Source organism: Emydura macquarii, unplaced genomic scaffold, assembly GCF_026122565.2.
Source record: "Emydura macquarii macquarii isolate MOO-44397 ecotype Brisbane River unplaced genomic scaffold, CSIRO-AGI_Emac_v2 contig_1253, whole genome shotgun sequence".
Classification (NCBI taxonomy): Eukaryota; Metazoa; Chordata; order Testudines; family Chelidae; genus Emydura; species Emydura macquarii.
In genome coordinates, this window is record NW_027131390.1 from 56,008,936 (window position 1) to 56,025,280 (window position 16,345).

The 16,345-nt window shown below is 40.4% G+C and overlaps 2 protein-coding genes across 2 annotated transcripts in view; one reads left to right on the forward strand and one right to left on the reverse strand.

The window, feature by feature from the left end:
• ICA1L (islet cell autoantigen 1 like) overlaps window positions 1-16,345 on the forward strand; it is a 427,480-nt gene that overhangs the window by 308,444 nt on the left and 102,691 nt on the right. The gene's annotated exons all lie outside the window — the stretch shown is intronic.
• Window positions 1-16,345, reverse strand: part of CARF (calcium responsive transcription factor) — a 59,480-nt gene that overhangs the window by 33,021 nt on the left and 10,114 nt on the right. The window contains exons 4-7 of the mRNA XM_067548879.1: window positions 15,714-15,843; window positions 9,694-9,778; window positions 2,687-2,876; window positions 28-148 (exon numbers count right to left, since the gene is read on the reverse strand). Coding sequence (XP_067404980.1) covers window positions 28-148; window positions 2,687-2,876; window positions 9,694-9,778; window positions 15,714-15,843 — 526 coding nt within the window. The remainder of the gene's footprint in view (window positions 1-27; window positions 149-2,686; window positions 2,877-9,693; window positions 9,779-15,713; window positions 15,844-16,345) is intronic.

Sequence of the window (16,345 nt, forward strand, 5' to 3'; positions counted from 1 at the left end):
ATTTTCAGCTGTGTAGCTAATGCTTACCGCGCTGGACAAGTAGCTTTGTACAACTGGCAGGTGGCGTTTTCCAGCTCGCCAGTTTTTTTGGGCTGGAAACCTTTCCTCCTTGGCCCATACTGGCACTCCATCACAATGGCTCTGCTTCCTGCGGACAGAAAGCAACTGGCTCTGTTATTCATTCAAACATCCATTGGTTCCAGCCAGCAGATGACAACACAAAAGGTTTCCAAGGAGGGAAGAGATTTGAAGCACTTATTTTCATACCTTTCTTGAAAGAACACATGTTCAGGGTTGTAGAGTCCTGAGTTACAGAGTGGCTGTTTTTCCCAGAATAATACTCAGCATTTAGGGAACACATCGCATTTTCAAAACACTTTCCAAACTAGATAATCCTCACAAAACTCCTGGGAGGTAGGTAATTAAATATTATCATAACCATTTCACAGGGGTGAAAATTGAAACACAGACAGTTTTAAAGGCAAATTCTGCCACCTTTAGTCATTTTTAGCACTAGTTACACAATGAGTAGTCTTGTGGGCTACTTATTGAGTAAGTGCTTGTACTGAACATGAGTAGGGGATGACAAAATCTGGTCCTAAATTATACAGCAAATCTCAGGCTCAGTTGAAATCAGAAGTTGGGCATTCCTGACTTCCTGTGCCATATTCAGTCTTTTAGCCATGCTGCCAATTGATTTCTTACAGGTCATTAAGGTTTGTGAGTTTGACTCCAATTTCTTCTGTTAACCAATTTTACATCAACATGGTACCCAAAATAAATGTTACTGTTCAAGAAAGATAGATTTCCACAAAATTTATGGAACTTCATTACAGTAATTTGTTTCTTTTATTCAGACTTTATGACAAAGAGGAGTAAAGTAATGGATGTAGCCACAGAGCTGGGAAGGGAACCTTTTTTTGTTCTGAACAATGTTGAATTCTGTTCCCCAACACCTCCCGTTCATAATCCAAATACTCCAGCATCCTGATTTTTATATACCAGTTGCTAGCTTTGAAATAGGGGATATCTTTCATGTGTCACACTTCTGAAGTGATTCTAAATGATGATCAATATTGCTCTGCATGAGCATGTGATACTAAAAAAAACAAGACAAACAGAAATGCTATTCAAAAGAGGAACGAGGTGATATAGTTGACTAGTGCACTGACTTTTCTCACTAGAAATCTGGGATCAAATATTGGCTTAGGTCACTAATGAAAAAGAATTTGGTAGTTTCAACTTCATCCTTGCTTTCATGCGTGACAAAAATAATTTGATGGGACCCTAATTTTATCAAGGTCTCAAGTGTCCAAAATCTTAGTAAAATCAGGTTTTGGGTAATTGATGCTTTGTTTTACAATACAGAAAGTTGGCCAGCTTCTTCAAACTTAACTGAGTCAGCAGAAGCAGAGGCAGGCCAGGGAATGAAGAATAACTCCACTTATGCAGAGGTTAGGAGCTCCACAAGAACAGCACTTCAGTCCTACACAGTTCAGGACCTATGCAGGCCTAAAACTCTACTTCTGTAGAATCTCAGTAAGTGTGACCGAAGAGCTATTAATTAGGAAGTTCAGTTAACTGGAGTTTGGTAAATCAGGGTTCCATTTTAACTTGCAGCCTCTGTTCAAAAGAAGTCTAGGATTTTAAAAGCAGGCATGTTGTAGACTAGAAGTAAAATGCATTAGTAGAGTAGTGTATAGGAAGTATACACAGTGCCTCCTTACTCTCTGTCTGGCCAAAGCAGGCAATATTATCTCCTTACCTTCACAAAGACTAAATTAATCCACGTTTTTAAAACAAAATAAAATACTAATTGAGCACTTTTTTCCCCCTTACTCTCTCTGGGGGAACCATTTGTTAAGCTAATCTCACAAGTTGCTACAACCATCTGAAGTGTCTCTTGGAAAAAACAACTTGTTTTTCTGGATTTGCCCTTTAATATTCTTGATCCTCTTCATAGTTGAATGGCCTTAGCTTTAAAATGGGTGATGACATTTCACTTTTTCAGTTACTTTCAGCTCAGACAAATGCATTCAACAATGCATCATATCCCATAGGTTCCATTTAAACAAGAAGAGAGTTGATCAGTTTCACATCTAAAAGTTTCAGTTTCACATCTAAAATTCACACTCACGCTCATACAATACTCGCTCTATGACTACTGGTTTGTGATTTCATATTTTTTGAAAGTCTGCACATTTATTTAGAAGATTCATCTCTCTGGTTAAGTTTTATGAAAGGTTATTTTAGAGTGATTTTAAATACCTTATAAGTTCCTGCTACCTGAGGTTTTCAGCAGGATCCCCAGAAAAGTCAGAAAGGCTGATGGATCAAGCCGTTACCACCCTCATGAAAACTTCACTGTCAATGGAGAGCAGATAGGATCTTCTCTTTAAGGCCTCATTCAAAAGACCCCCACATGATGCTTAATTAACCTAACTCTAAAGGGCTTGAATCACTTACATTTGACCATGAACCTAAGTTCCAAGGAACCTAGATGTTTCAAACTTGAGCTTAGACCACTAAGCCATCCTTTCCCAAGTTTGTACCTTGATTTTACCAATACCTAGTAACATTCTGCCAGAATACTGAGGTATAGTTTCATTACGGTCCTTCTTTTGGCCAACTAACTAGTGATGTTGAAACGTTGAAAATAATTATTTTTTAAAAAAAAGTTAGTTACCTGCATTGACAAAAGGGATCCCATCATATGGGACATACTGAGATTTCCACATCAACCGTGTGGCAGGTTTGGCTGGGCTTGGAGACTGGCGCGTCCCCCACACACTTTGTGTTTGCTGCTTGTGTAGCGTTAGAACACTCTCTAATTCTGTCTCGCTCACACAATAGCCGCGGTACGAGTCCCCAATTTTCTGCATGGAAAGGAGGTGAAATAATAGGATTATTCACCAATCTGACTGCAGTTCAGTACCCAAGAAAATGAATGCAGTCAGGGACTCTGGCATGGTGGTAGGCGAGGACACTCTCTGAAATGTTTTGTGCACTGGTTGCATCACAACCAGATTTACCATAGGATCTAACACAAGACCAGCCTTCAGTGAGTGTTTGTCAGCAATCTGAGATAGTAGATAAAGTACTCTGAATGTCTGAGCCTTGGTCAGTTATTACAACACAATTATCTACAGTATAACTTCAATTCTAAAAAAATTGGAGATATCCAAACCTACCAAACACAAATATATTTTGGGTAGATGAGGGAGCAAGACATGCCATCAGGAGTTGTAACTGACCTTCCATTAACTAGTCTTTTGATAAATAGGGTTATTCTCCAGTACCAAAACACAGAACCCAATTAGTTCCCTACCTGGACCAGTGGTTCTCAACCCATGGCCTGTGGGCCGCTTGCAGCCCAATAAGCACACAGCTGCAGCCCATGTGACATCTTTATGGATATACAGGTAGCGCGCGCGCGTGTGCGTGTGTGTGTATATATATATATAGTGTGTGGATGCAGCTTACATTATACATAGAGAGCTGCACATGTGGCCCACAATGGTTAACAGGTTGAAACCCACTGTCCTGGACCATTCCCTTCATTTCAGACTTTTCAACTAAAATAAATATTTATTAAATATCATTATATTTTAGAAATTATTTTTGGTGACCTGCTGGTCACATCTAAGAGGAGGAACAAATAATTCAAGCACAGTTTTTTTCCATATCCTCCAGTCACAGTCAGCCATTTGCATGCCATCTTACATCACATCTCCAAATGACAATAAAGCATCTCTGCAGGCTCAGGGCTAAAAATTCCTCACACTAACTCCACTTGACCTTTGTTGTTGGCTATCTGCTAAATGTATTAACTTAAAACAGGAGAATTCATAGGCCACCTCATATCTCAGCACCTCACATAGCATCCAGGCTCTGCAGATGGTCATCAATGGGCTTCATCTATACCCCAACCAGGAAACAGATGAGAAAACCATAGAACAGAAAAAACAAGTGCCATGCAGAACATAGCCACCACCTGCCCCACTCCACCCTCTGGGATGCTACAGTTTCTCTGCAAACCATTCTAGAGCAACTTGAAAACAAATACAGTACACAGGCTGCAGTAGCCTCTTTGGACTGCAAGCTAAACAAGAGGGGCTGCAGCACTATAAGACCTGGAAGATATATGGGCTAGAAAAGCTATAGTACCAGATACTTTTCACAGAACTTGAGCACATTGAAAACCTCATAAAAGAAATGATTCAGAGTGGAAAGATGCAGCCAGACTCTTAGAAAAGTAGATATCAAAGATTTTGAAGATGAAAGCTGAAAAGGGCCCAATGTAGTAAAATAGTACAATAGTAAACCCAGTGATGGAAGCATAGTATGTGACTGATAAGGGAGACAGAGACAGCAAGAGAGCTATTGGACTTAAGAAAAACCAAAACACAGTGTTTCCCTGACATCTTCCTTCCCCGATGCCTCTCTGGCTTCTCAAACAGTAAGGATCTACTTCTATCCAAGTCAATGGTTCTATTTTTTTGAGCCATATTCAATCCTGGCAAGAGTGGGTGCAATTCCACTGAAGACAATGGAGTTGTGAATACTTACAATGTAGCTGAATTTGGCCCAAAAAAAATATCATTAAGATTGTGTGTGAATACTCATGCTTGCAGAAGGAGAATAATGGTCTTTATAACAAACTTTTATCATCTTTAAAATTAAAAACACAAAATTTAAAAAAAAGCAGGGTTGATAGAGTGAAGAATAGGATGGGCTGAATTAACCATGACAGCAGAGAAGTAGGGAAGTAAAGCAGCTGAATTGGATTTGAAGATGGATAAATCACTGACCCTCAAAAGCATAAAAGTAATAGCCTTGAAAGTCTGATTTGTGCTAAAAAAAACATGTTCTGAGAGTTCCTGAGGTGGTTGAAGACCCAGATAGAAATACTAGGTAAAATTTCTTCTCTGCAACACTTCTCATTAAGTTTAAGAGAGTTACTCTCTGCTGGTCTGTACAGAGAATGTACTGGGTCTTTAGCTATTGGAGGAGCTCCAACTCAGAGGATGGGGAGGCAAAATGCTCATTGCTATTTCTAGCTGCAAGGACAGAAGGGATTTTAGCACCTGCCAGAAGTTAAAAAAAAAAATCTGCTCTGTGCAGGAAGTTAACTCAGAGTACAGGCCTGACAGCATTAAACCACAGAAAACATTCAATTATCTCTAGAGAAAAAATGACTGAATAAACTACACCAGAGAAAATACATTCACTCTATTCTCTCCAGTGAAAATAATGGTTACATATAATAAAAAGACACTTATATTTTGGAATATTTGTTCCACCACACACCTGATCAAGATAATAATGATAGAGAATTACACAATGGATTGTGATTTTGAGGACATCATCATTTAACAAGTGGCAGGTTTGGACTTGCTGTAATTTTTTTTCAATTACTTCATTTAACTGTTGTTTATTCGGGGGGCCTTTTTATTTTTTTAAAGTGTTACTTGAGACAATTTATTATTTGGTCAGGCTAAGTTAAAAAAAGTTTCACACAGTATTAAAAAGCTGGCTGATATCAGCATTATACCCCTTCTAATATTTATTATTAAACTTATAATATAGATTGGGTGTATCAACACAGGAAAATTTTGTACTCATGTTCCCTCAATGGTACGCCTCCACCACAACAGTATAGGTGTTTAGACATTTTTACCAAAAGGCCATGAAAACCTGCTCTGGCTCTGAGTTGGTTTGCCTGATGGAATGCCTTTCATTTGTATGTTTATTTTGCATAGTTCTCAGTCAACATCCCAGACTACATTAGAAAATAAAATACAGAACAAGCTGAAACAATGGTGTATTAAAAACATGCTCCACAACCATTATCATCAGGCAAATGCCTGAAAAAATAACAACTGCTGCACCATTTTGGGCAAATTTGGGCTTTGTGAGACCAGTGAGAGAACAATCTTCCAGAGAAAAAGAACCTTCATTGAGCATTCCCTGCCTCTAGCCCTCCCCTATGTTCAAATCTCAGGGGTTTCTTAGCTCAGAGTTCAGGTTTGAGCCCAGGCTGAGCTCAAACCATCATAATGTTACATAGAGAAAGAGGAAGTCTCAGGTAGCCTGCCTGGATCCAGACCACATAAGGTTCTTCTGATCATAATAAACATCTTGAATTGCACCTAGAAGTGAACTGGAAGCCCATCATAATGGCAGAGAAAGGTGCAACGTACTCCCTGCAGCCAGGACTATTATATAAGTAAAGGGCCGTATTCTGCAAAAGCTGAAGCTTCTGAGCCTTCATGAGTAGTTCCACCTACAGCACGTGGTAGCAATCCAATCTGAAAGTCACAAAGCTATGAGGCTACTTAGTAGAAGGATGTCTAGTGATAAATACAGTAACTTTACAGTAAAGGTTTGCAATTGCCTAGCCAAACACAGATGATAAATAATTGGTCTTTTGGGCCAGTTACGCTATCTGGGAAGCCAGGTACAATGAGGTTACCCAGAAGGGCATCAGATTACACACCTTCTTTACAAAAGGCAGGAACATGCCTTCAATAATGGGAGCAAAAACACATCACCACCACACCTTACAGATGCTTCTCTAACCAGCAACCCAGTTTACTCTCATTCAAGCCCACATCTGCCAGGTACTAGGACAATAAAGGAACTATACCATCATAGTGAGATAAGAGAGAAGTAGAGCTGTATTTTGATGGCCCTGTAGCCCCAGTAAAATCAGTCTCCCACTGTGGCTTCACTTACACACAGAACAGAGTATTTTCCTCAAAAAAGGGCCTTTAGATGGATGATCAATTGTCTAATATCAATCTCTGGAATCTTTCTGAGAGGAAATAATGGAACAGGAAGCGTGAATCTATCTGTTCCAGTCACAGTCCACAAGTAAGTCAACAAAAGCTTGCACAACTGACCAATAAATCCGGCTTCTAGGAATGCTGTGAAGTGTTCAACATCCTGTCACACAGCTGAAAAGGCACTTCATTAATTCAGCCCATCAAAGATCTTCAAAATGTGATCAGAAATCCTTTCCTGTAAATTATACTCCACTTAAAAACTAAGCAACAGCAAAACGTCAGCTCCTGCCCTTTCCTATCCCATTCACCTTAATGAGCTCCAAAGCTTTTCTAGGACGTTTAAATGCACAGACAAGCTTGTAGTTTATAAATGTGATGTGTGCAGGAAGTTGCTTTAGCAGAACAGATCTAAGGAGAATGGCTCAGCTAGGCACAGGAGGAGCTTGGTCAGCAATAGCCTTTAATGCTAACTTTGGAAAGGTGCAGCTTTTGCTGCTTGTGCTTGTTGCCAGATATCAGTCTTGCAGTATTCTTTATTTGGTGTATGCAATCAGGTCAAGTCAAGCCAAGCCACAGTGTTCTTATCAATGATGTCCAAGGCACGAAGACCTCCAGGAAGTTGAGTCATGCACTTATGCATAGGAGCTGAGGCATTGGATGCCTCACCTTATTGAGCTGTGGAATGCTACGGGGTCTTGAGCCTACTGATCAAGAGAACAACAATTCTGTACTGCACCCAGCTCCTGCACAAGCGTAACAGGTAACGTCTCCATATGCTCTTTTTTCCCCACAGCACCCATGCAAGCCCTAACATTGTTAATGTTTGGTTTATCCTGAAAAGTGACTGAAAAAGTGGAATTCTGGGGTACCATGTTTATTGCCTCAAGGATTTCTGCATCAAGTGTGCTCAGAGGTGTTTTTTTAGTTGCCAGCCTAGCAAACTTAGCTTGGGTTCTTTCCTTCTAACATATCACCAGCAATAAAAGATTCTTCAGGAAAAGCTCAGTTAAGTTACATCTGGAAACCGCCCAATCTCCAGACTATGTCCTCAGTGACAACTGTGCAATCCATTTGCCTTCAATGGGCTTGCACAGTATAACTGACTGGAACTTAGTAATAACAATTCTGCTGATGATACACAAGGAGGAATGGAATTCAGCTCATTCCTGCTTAGCTGTGTTGGCTCTGCAGTACTAACAGGAATAAAAAGCATTAAAACAGTAAAACTTATTTTTGTTACTAAAAGGAACAAAGTGACTCTGAATGCATATATAGAACAGTCCTGTGGAGCAGCAGAGTGCAGATTTTACATTTTCACTATTCAGAGTAGAACTACCTCTCTAAGCAGAGGCAGTATTTTTCCTTTTTCTTACAATATAAGGACATTAAATGGTATAAAAATGTAGATCTTAAGGTTATGAATTTAAACACAGTAGGTGGAATTTTGGAAGGGGCCCAAAGGAGTCAGGGACCTAACTCCCATTGACATTCAAATAAAGTTTTATACAAAATAAAGAACTGAATAAATGATTAACAGATATTATATGCATATTACAGTTATGCATAGCATATGTTATAGATGGCTATAAGCAAAATAGAAGAGGTGATAGATGATTATCTGCAAGTTATTGACCTATTGGACTCTAACAACTGATTAACCATGTATTTAAAATAATTAATAATTTATTAACCAGTTATAAACTATATATGAATGGAACCTTAATATGAAGTATGACCAAAAATCCTACCCCCAAACGTGAGGGATACTGAAAAGTTAACCATCTCATACCAAGATTAACTCACCCAAGTTGCACACACTGCATATATTTTTAACAGGCAAACTAGTAATCAAAATCAACGTTCAGTATGGTAAAGTTAATGTTACCAATTTCTTGACTTTTGGTGTGTATATCAATATGCTTAATACTATATTAACATTTGCATGTGATAAATCAGGTGTTATCTGTGTTTTTAATTAGTTTACAAATTATGCACACCTTCAAATAGAGAAGAATTTTAAATTGCAAAGGAATTTAAAATCAACTGATGCACTACAGGCATCAGCAGAATCACATTTAGCCACAAGGTGACATTTCTACAATCACACATATGACACCTTAAGGAAATGTACTTCCAGATTTAAATGTTGCAGACTCCTGATTTAGTTCAAATGGCAATGGCAGGTGGAAAGATTAATTTAAACCCACTATATGGATTCTGTAATCCTGCTGCAATGCTTGCACTATATAAATGGAAATAAAATCATTAAATAGATTTTTTTTATTTTTTAAACTATGCGTAGGAAGGGGACCAGTCTCATTTATAAATCTAACGAATTTTCTAAAACAAAATTAGCTGCACACGGCAAAGCTAAAGAAAAATACATTCACTTTGAGGAAGAAAAATCATTGATAATATGAGAAAAGTCCTTTGATGAATAAGAAAAACAAGTACATACTGTGGTATCTGGGATGGAAGATTATTAAGCAAAATTGTTGACATTATGGTTCCTTTACTCTTGTAGACTAAGGGTCTGATCCTGCAACCATGCATGGACCTTTACTCTCACTAATAATCCCACTGATTTTACTTCCTATAGGACTACTTATGAGAGTAAAGTTACATGCATATGGTTGCAGGCTTGGGCCTCAACGAAGAAATTCTCCAATCAATGGATTGTTAAATGCAAGCAAAGGAAGCAGTGTCTTAGTACAAACTACTGGGTTTTGCACAATACCCAAGAATGGCTATGAAGTACTTCCTCTTTTTAAAAGTGGTAGACTTTTTTTTTTTAAATAGCACTGTGCAATTTAAAATGCAAATAATGTACATAACAAAAAAATTTTATTCTGAGAGTTTCTTAATCTAGACAAACTGAGTAAAATTAGGATTATTTGAAGCCCACCTCGCAGTTCCTGAGACGGCGGGCCCACGTAGGAGTGTTTGCGGGCAGCGGCTGGAGAGGGACAGGAAAAAGATCTTCCACTACCCTAAAAAATAATGCAATAAACAGATAGACAGATAATCAAGAGAGTGACATAAAATCAAAACTAAAGACAATACATGATTCCCTTTGATAATATCCTTGTATTATGACTGCAGATAACTTTTATTGCCAAACTGTAGATATGTTAGCAATTCCTGATACTGATAATTATCTTTAGAAACCTATGAAAAGATTCATTCTCATCATAACTCACAGTTAAAACTACCCATAATACCATATTTTAAACACTACTCTCAGGCTTCTGTATTCTCCTACTTAATTCAGGCACCTAATTCAGCAAAGCACTTAAGAAGAAACCTGAGCACTTAAGAAGAGACCTGATGAAGAGCTCTGTGGGGCTCCTAAGCTTGTCTCTCTTACCAACAGAAGCTGGTTCAATAAAAGATATTACCTCACCCACCTTGTCCCCCAAAGCTCTTAAGCACATACTTAAAATATAAGCCATATAGCTTCCTGGTAAAAATCTCAGCCAGAACACTGTTAAAACAGACTGGTAAAGTTTGTTAAAGATTTCACTGTACAAGGAAGTCTATGGTAGAATTCTGGAGACTACACCAACATCAAATACATGTTAAATGTTACTTGTTTTCAAATATATCAATTCTTAAATTATTGGAAAACAGCTTCCAAGTAGTGTTTCATGTGAGCATCATGGGGTTTTTTCCCCTGCTGAAGAGTCAGATACTGTTTGTTTCTAACTCCCTAAATCCATCAGGACCAGTCTACCATTCCATGACTCAAGTAAATCACCTATTACCAATACAAAGAGCTCTAAAATCCAGCCACAAATATGTTTGACTCTCAGGACATTTATTTTCCTTTATAACATCTCCAAAAACTTAACTCAGGCCTGGTTTACACTGATAATGTAGGGTGACGGAATGCGGCGTTTGTCGACCACATAAAGTAAACTGTAAACTGGCATGTCAGTTCTGCGGTAAAATTCGACTTAATAAAACCACCACCACAAGTGGTGTGGCGCTGAAGTCAAATTGTATGGGTCGAATGAGCATCAGTGTAGGCAGAGCGCAACATAAATCGATGTCATTGGCCTCCAGGAGGTATCCCATAATGCTCTGTTTTGACTGCTCTGGACATTCACACTCAGCTGTACCGTGGCCATGTAAACAGGAAACAGCTCATTTTGAATTCCCATTTCCTTTTAGGTCAGCATGGAGAGAGCTTGCCCGCACAACTAATCATGGAAATTGCACACCCCAAACGTACTCCAGCCTGGAGCCAACCTGAGGTCTTGGATCTCATCAGTCTGTGGAGCAAAGAGTCTGTTCTGGCTCAGCTCTGAGCCAGCAAAAGAAATGTGGATATCTACAAGAAGATACCTTGTGGCACATTGGAGAAGGGGCACAACAGGGATGTGCAGCAGTGCCGCGTTAAGATTAAAGAGCTGAGGCAGGCTTATCAGAAAACTAGGGAAGCTAACAGTCGTCCTGGTTTGTCACCAAAAACATGCCGCTTTTACGAGAAGCTGTATGCGATTCTTGGCGGAAACCCAACCATTATGCCACCATGCAGCATAGATACCTCGGGGGAATCCGAGGCCAGGATGGCTGAAGATGAGTCTGTGGACAAGGAGGAAGAGAATGAGGAGGAGAACAGAGTGCAGGCTAGTGGGGCATTCCTTCTCCCTGAAAGCCAGGAGCTGTTTGCTACACAGGAGCAGCCCAGCCGGACGCAGGAAACCGTGACTGACTGGGATGCTGGGGAAGGCACATCTGGTAAGCATGTACTGCAAGTTGCATTTCTTTGATTATATCCCCAGTCCAGAATCTTGTACCAGCAGAAAAAAGTGGTGTGTGCGGTGATGGGGCTGTGTTTCCTCGTAGTTGGTGTGCTTAAGAATTAGGTTCACTTAGGAAAAGATTATTTATGTGCACAGGGATGTTCCAAGAATCCTCCGTGGATATCTCTAGGAAGCTTTCACGTTGGTACTCTGCATTTCTTTGCAGAAGGTTTCTTGGGAGGGCAGTCTTATTTCTTCCACTGCAATAGGACACTTTCCCCCGCCACTCTGTTATTAATTGTGCAGGCATCATTGTGGAACACAGCATAGCAGCATAAGGGCCGGACCTGTAGCTAGATGCTTACAGCAAATTCTGCCTTTCTGCCTGTGTGACTCTCAGCAGACCGATATCACTCATGCTTACCTAGGGAAGATGGCGCACGTTTACATTACCTGCTCAAGAAAGTTTTTTGGAACATGTGTTATTCTTCAGCCAGGGATGGTTTCTTGGTTCAGCACACCGCAAGTCCCTAAGCAGGACGCTTTTGCTATGAGCCTCGGGCATCTGCAAACGAGTGCCCCTTTTTTTCTTCAAAGGATGGGTAAGCCCTACCCACCTCAGACACTTTCCAACACCACTTAAAAGCCTGATTTAGGGAAGGCAATGGGAGCCCAACATCCATGCTGCTCTGGGAAACATGGACTCGTGCAACATGGGCACCGGGGATTTCCCTAAAATAGATGCACTAGCCCCTTACTTACCATAGCTGGTCCGGCACGGCACTCTAACCCCTGCAATGGTTAGACAATGGTATGCGGTTGTAGCTTTCCCTTGGGAATGTTCAGGGGAGTTATTTTTACATTGTAACATTGCTTTCTGTCCATGGGGATGAGTTAACAATGGGTATCTTGTGCTTTGCTTTCCTTACAGTAGACAATGTGGCCTTCCAACACATCGTCTCATACTCCTGCAGAGCGCTTGTTGCAGATAAGAAGGTGAAAAAAATCCCTCAGAATGACATATTCAATCAGATAATGAACACCTCCATGGCTGCTGACACAGAGCTAAGAGTGTGGAGGATTTCATTAGCAGACAAATGGGACATGGACAATAGGAAGGCACCACAGGAGTATGAGCATCCAACACAAGATGAGATGCTGTGTATAATGCGTGGTCAGTCAGACATGTTGAGGCGTCTGGTTGAGCTTCAGGAAACTCAGTGGTAGAAGAGACTTCCTCTGCAGCCCCTGCAAAATTCTGAGCTAATGCATTTTCCTAGCCGACCCCCAAGTGGTCTAGGAGCACGTGCTCCACTCGTCGCCGGTTGAGGGGAGCAGAAAGAGGCGACATCCCCTTTAAGGAGTGGGAATGTGTGATTCTTTCCTATGTGTGCAGCCAAATTGGGCTCTGTACCCCTTTTCAACCCCCAGACGATGCATGCGGAACATTAAATTATCTTCCTTTCCTCCCGCCCCCCACCGTGAAGGATCACCAATAAAAAAGTACTGCTTTATAATTCATTACTGTTTATTTATTGATGAGAAGGAAATAAAGAGCGGGGAAGGGTGGGGGGAACTGTATTGGTGGGGAATGAGTAGGGGATGTGAAGTGAAAGCAGATAAGCAACACACATTACTGTTGTGTCTCATTGCAAAAGTGGTTTTTCAAAACTTCCCTGAGACACAGCACTCCACGATTGGCTCTCAGCGTTGCAGTAGCATCTGGCTGCTCAAAATTGGCAGCCAGCCTAACTGCCTCCACAACCCAACCCAATGGAAACTTCTCCCCCTTTATCTCACATACATTATGGAGCACACAGCAGGCAGAGATAACTATCGGGATGTTTCTTTCACTGAGGTCTAACCTAGTGAACAAACTGCACCGTTGTGCCTTTAAACATTCAACTGCACATTCCACCACCATTTTGCATTTGTTGAGCCTATTATTGAAACGCTCCTCACTGTCCAGGTGCCCAGTGTATGGCTTCACTAGCCAGGGGAACAAGGAGTAGGCAGGATCCCCCAGGATCAGTACTGGCATTTCAACATCACCAATATTTATTTTTTGGTCAGGGAAGAAAGTGCCCACCTGCATCTTTTTTAACAGACTTGAGTTCCTAAAAATGTACGTCATGCACCTTTCCAGACCACCCCATATGGATGGCAGTGAAATGTCCCCTGCAATCCACAAGGGCCTGCAACACCACTGAGAAGTAGCCCTTTAAATTTATGTACTTTGTGGCAAGGTGGTCCAGTGCTAAGATAGGGATGTGCGTGCCATCTATTGCCCCCACCCCAGTTAGGGAAACCCACTGTGGAAAAGCCTTCCACTATGTCCTCCACATTTCCCAAAGTCACTACTCTTCTTAGCAGAAGTCTATTAATGTCCCCGGCATACTTGTATCACAGCTGCTCCCACAGTGGATTTACCAACTCCTAATTGATTCCCAACTGACGAGTAGCAGTCTGGTGTTGCTAGCTTCCACAGAGCAATGGCCACTCTCTTCTCCACTGTCAGAGCAGGTCTCAAGCGAGTATTCATGAGTTTCAGGGCAGGGGAGAGCTCTCTGCTAAGTTCCAAAAAAGTGGCCTTTCACATACGAAAGTTCTGCAGCCACTGCTCATCATCCCCCACCTTCATAACTATGCAATCCCACCAGTCACTGCTTGTTTCCTGGGACCAGAAGCAGCACTCCACCAACTGCAGATGATGCGTGACAGCCTGCAGCAAAAGGGAATTGTTTCTTTCTATGGCTTGTAGCAATGCAGCCCCAGGAGCATCACAATTTTCAGCTCTGCGGCTCGTCTCGCCCCTGAAAATACTGCAGAATAAGTCATGAGGTGTTTGTGATGTTCACAATAATTGTGCAGAGCTGAGCAGGCTCCATTCCTCTCACGCAATGGTGTGCACGCGGCAGAGAGTGAAGGGTTTGAGAAAATGGCGCAAAAAGGCGATCCTCTGTTTGTTTGGACTGGAACAAGAAGTGGATGGGAGGGAGAACGTTGCATCATGGGAGGATAAAAACCTTCCCAAATGCCGCTGTGGGTAGTTGCACTGTGGGATAATTACCCACAGTGCACTGTTTTGATTGCCAATGTAACGCAGATGGTGGGACTACAATCCCTCAACGCAATAAGCATGGTGTGATCATGCTCCTCTGAATTCTGCAGCTTGGCGGGTGAAAGTTGATTTAAATTAAATTGACCTCCCTTACATTCAAATGTCTATTCACACAACATTTTTACTACATTTTAGAGAAAACTTCTATATATTCAATTTGCAAAACAACATCATGCTTCACTATAAGAATCACCTAACATGTTTTCTTTCCCACCAAATCCTGATGTAAGAAGGCAGGCTCACCAAAGAGGGCACACACAAAAGAAAAGGTCAAAATTACAATTTGTGGAGATTTTTTCTTTTTCAAATAAAAATTAATGAAGAGGAATCCTAATTTATCCTCATCTAAAAGCACTAGAGACATAATGTATCACTGTACTGGAACCAAAAAGGATAAGAAAAAAGTGAGAAACTAGCTTACTTCTAAATTTAGAAATTGTGCTGCATTAATATACTTTTCAAAAGTCACCTATAGGAAAACACTGTTAGCAAAGATTTCTACATAGAGTTCTCAGAAGAAGCTCAAGGGATTTCCCCATGAACATCAGCTGAAATAGGGCCTTCCCATTAACACCAACAGCCTCTCTGTACCTAATTGACTCTGAGTTCTTTCAAATTCTATTTTAAGATTCAGCTCTGACCCCCTCCAGAGTGCAAATATAAGAAACTCTACAATTTCGCTATGTTCAGTCACAGAGTCATTTTCAGATCTCACTTACACCAGTATTAATCTGGAGTAACTTCAATTAATTAAACAGAATTATTCTAAATGTACACCAATATGAAATCAGAATACATTCCACTTTCTCTGGAATTTAGATATTTTACCCCTCTTTCTCCTGCTCTGATACATCTACAGATGTTCCCTGCATGATATATTGCAGCCTACAAATGCCATTCAATAGTATTTACAGACTGTAATCACCTGTGGATTGTTCTGTGTGGTAATTTCATAACAACTCAATTTAAAAAATGAACTGAAATTGACTATATGACTAATTGTATGTGTCTATGGTGTGAATTGATATTTGATCTGCACTTTACCTTCTCACCTACCTGGTTGTTGTCTTTTTGGACACGGTGAGAGATGCTTGGGGATGAAGTATGTAACTGCTTGTGCTGTCTGCGATAGCAGCCACTGCTACTGTCTGCAAGCTCCCATCACTGCGTTTCTCTTCTGAAACATCTTTGCAAAAAGAAAAAAACCCACCCTCCTGTTTAATAACAGCACAAAGAATGGGGAAATGACAAGCTATGATTTATCATGATCTATTGGAAAAGCAAGCATTTTTGCACATAACATAATAAAGGAATATAGTGTGTGGCAGATTAGAGAGAAATTAAATAATTAGGAATGAATAGTGACGATCTATAAAATCTAGGAATATGCAAGAAAATATATCTTTGATGTTATACTGTTGCACCTTTATAACCCCACTATAGCAGATAAATCCCTACGTGATTAAAGAAATAATTACAACTTGTAAAATAATCTGTCCTACATTTTCAAAAACATATCAGAGTTGCAAACCTAACAAATTACGAACAGTAATTACAAACAGTTACAAATTACACATCTATTTGCTTTAATATTTTCAACAAGGGAGGTTTAAGACACTAAAATCTGTTTTGTACCTAATCAAGAGCAAACAAATGCGTAGGCCTATGCCCCTGGTCACTCCATCTAA